The sequence below is a fragment of the Myotis davidii genome, unplaced genomic scaffold (genome assembly GCF_000327345.1).
Source record: "Myotis davidii unplaced genomic scaffold, ASM32734v1 scaffold189, whole genome shotgun sequence".
Classification (NCBI taxonomy): domain Eukaryota; kingdom Metazoa; phylum Chordata; class Mammalia; order Chiroptera; family Vespertilionidae; genus Myotis; species Myotis davidii.
This window is the reverse complement of record NW_006383017.1, coordinates 3,867,385-3,869,025: the sequence shown is the minus strand read 5'-3', so window position 1 is coordinate 3,869,025 and position 1,641 is coordinate 3,867,385. Positions and strand designations below refer to the sequence as shown.

The window sequence follows — 1,641 nt, the reverse complement described above, 5'->3', positions numbered from 1 at the left end:
GGCCCCCGCCGCCCTGGCGCCCCACCCCAAGCTCTTTTTGCTGGAGAACGCCAAGTTGGCCGGCCTGGCCGCGGACAAGTTCCCCCACCCGGCGCCCTACGCCCATAAGGAGCGCCTGCCCGCGCCGCTGGAGCAGGTGCTGAAGGAGAACTCGGCCCTGTCCGCCGAGCGCAGCGGCGTCAAGGGCCACGGCAAGCTGCCCGGTGCCTCCGCGGACGGGAAGCCGAAAAACTTCACCTGCGAGGTGTGCGGCAAGGTGAGGCCTGGGGTCCGTGGGGTCTGGGAGGTGTGAGCGGCGGCGGCTGCTTTCTTGGGGATGCCTGTCACTCCCCTTTCTCAAGTTTAGGAGCTCCCCAATAGCTGTCTACTTCAGTCGGGGGCCTCAGTTTCCTGTTCTGTAAAATGGGGATGCCGTGGTCACTGGCCACACACAGCTGGCGAGAGCAGAGGGTTGGGAAGCCCTTGGCAGAATGAAAGGGGTTCTGGTTGGGGGGAGGGGTGTCGCTTGGGCCAGGTGAGCTGTGGCCTCCCTGGGCTGATGCGAGGCTGTCCCATGGACACACCACAAGGCCCCCTCGTGTCCTTCCATAGGTGTTTAACGCTCACTATAACCTCACCCGCCACATGCCGGTCCACACCGGAGCCAGACCGTTCGTGTGCAAAGTCTGCGGCAAAGGCTTCCGCCAGGCCAGCACGCTGTGCAGACACAAAATTATCCACACCCAGGTACGTGGCCCCGGGTCCAGCCTGCCCGCGCGCAGCACCCCGCGCCTGAGCGACGTCTTTGGGGAGAGGATGGCCAAGGGTTCCCCGTACCCCTCTCGGAGAGCCCGTGCCCCTCCAACGGGCTCCTTCCAGGTACCCCCGAGGTGGTCTTTCCCTGCCCGGCACTCAACCTCACTGTGTGCGCGCCCCTCTCCGCAGGAAAAGCCTCATAAATGCAACCAGTGCGGCAAAGCTTTCAACCGCAGCTCCACGCTCAACACGCACATCCGCATCCACGCGGGCTACAAGCCCTTCGTCTGCGAATTCTGCGGCAAAGGCTTTCACCAGAAAGGTACCGTGCGGGGCGAAGCCCTCTGCTCTTCTCACCTGGGTGTCGGCGGGTCCCGCTAGCGGAAGGCAAAGAGATCCGGCGAGAGGGAGCGAGCGCCGCGGGCTCGCGCCGCGTTTCTTTGGAATCGGGTTGCGCGGGGTTAGGGTGGGAGCTCCGGGCGGGTAGCAGACCTCGCCGGAGCCTGGTCGGTGGCACGGGGGCTCCGCATGTGGGAGCCGGGGCGTGAGGAAGGCAGGGGCAGAGGGGAAGAAGGTGGGAGAGCGTGTGTTGCCTTACAGAAAAAGGTTCCCTTTGTAGCCGGAACTCCCCTTTCTAATGAAAAAAAAACTAGGCAAAATCCACCACGTGGGAACGACTTAAGACTCGGGGAAACCGCCACTCTCCCCAGAACCCCAACCTCGGCGCTCCTCTTCATCTGCCAAAGCATGTCGGCTGTGCAGGCGGTAGCTGCGGGGCAAGAGGGAGTAAATCTTTTTAATGAGAAGGGGAGGAAATGAGGGCCGAAGCCTGGGTTCGAGAGAATTTCTTGGAGCGAAGTAGCAACCCAGAGTTGGAACCCAGGTGTCTCTGGGGGCGCGAAAGTT

At 63.0% G+C, this 1,641-nt stretch overlaps 1 protein-coding gene across 1 annotated transcript in view; it reads left to right on the top strand.

Annotated features, from left to right (window-relative positions):
* FEZF2 (FEZ family zinc finger 2) overlaps window positions 1-1,641 on the top strand; it is a 3,334-nt gene that overhangs the window by 1,197 nt on the left and 496 nt on the right. Inside the window, exons 3-5 of the mRNA XM_006779149.2 lie at window positions 3-256; window positions 592-726; window positions 925-1,057. Coding sequence (XP_006779212.1) covers window positions 3-256; window positions 592-726; window positions 925-1,057 — 522 coding nt within the window. The remainder of the gene's footprint in view (window positions 1-2; window positions 257-591; window positions 727-924; window positions 1,058-1,641) is intronic.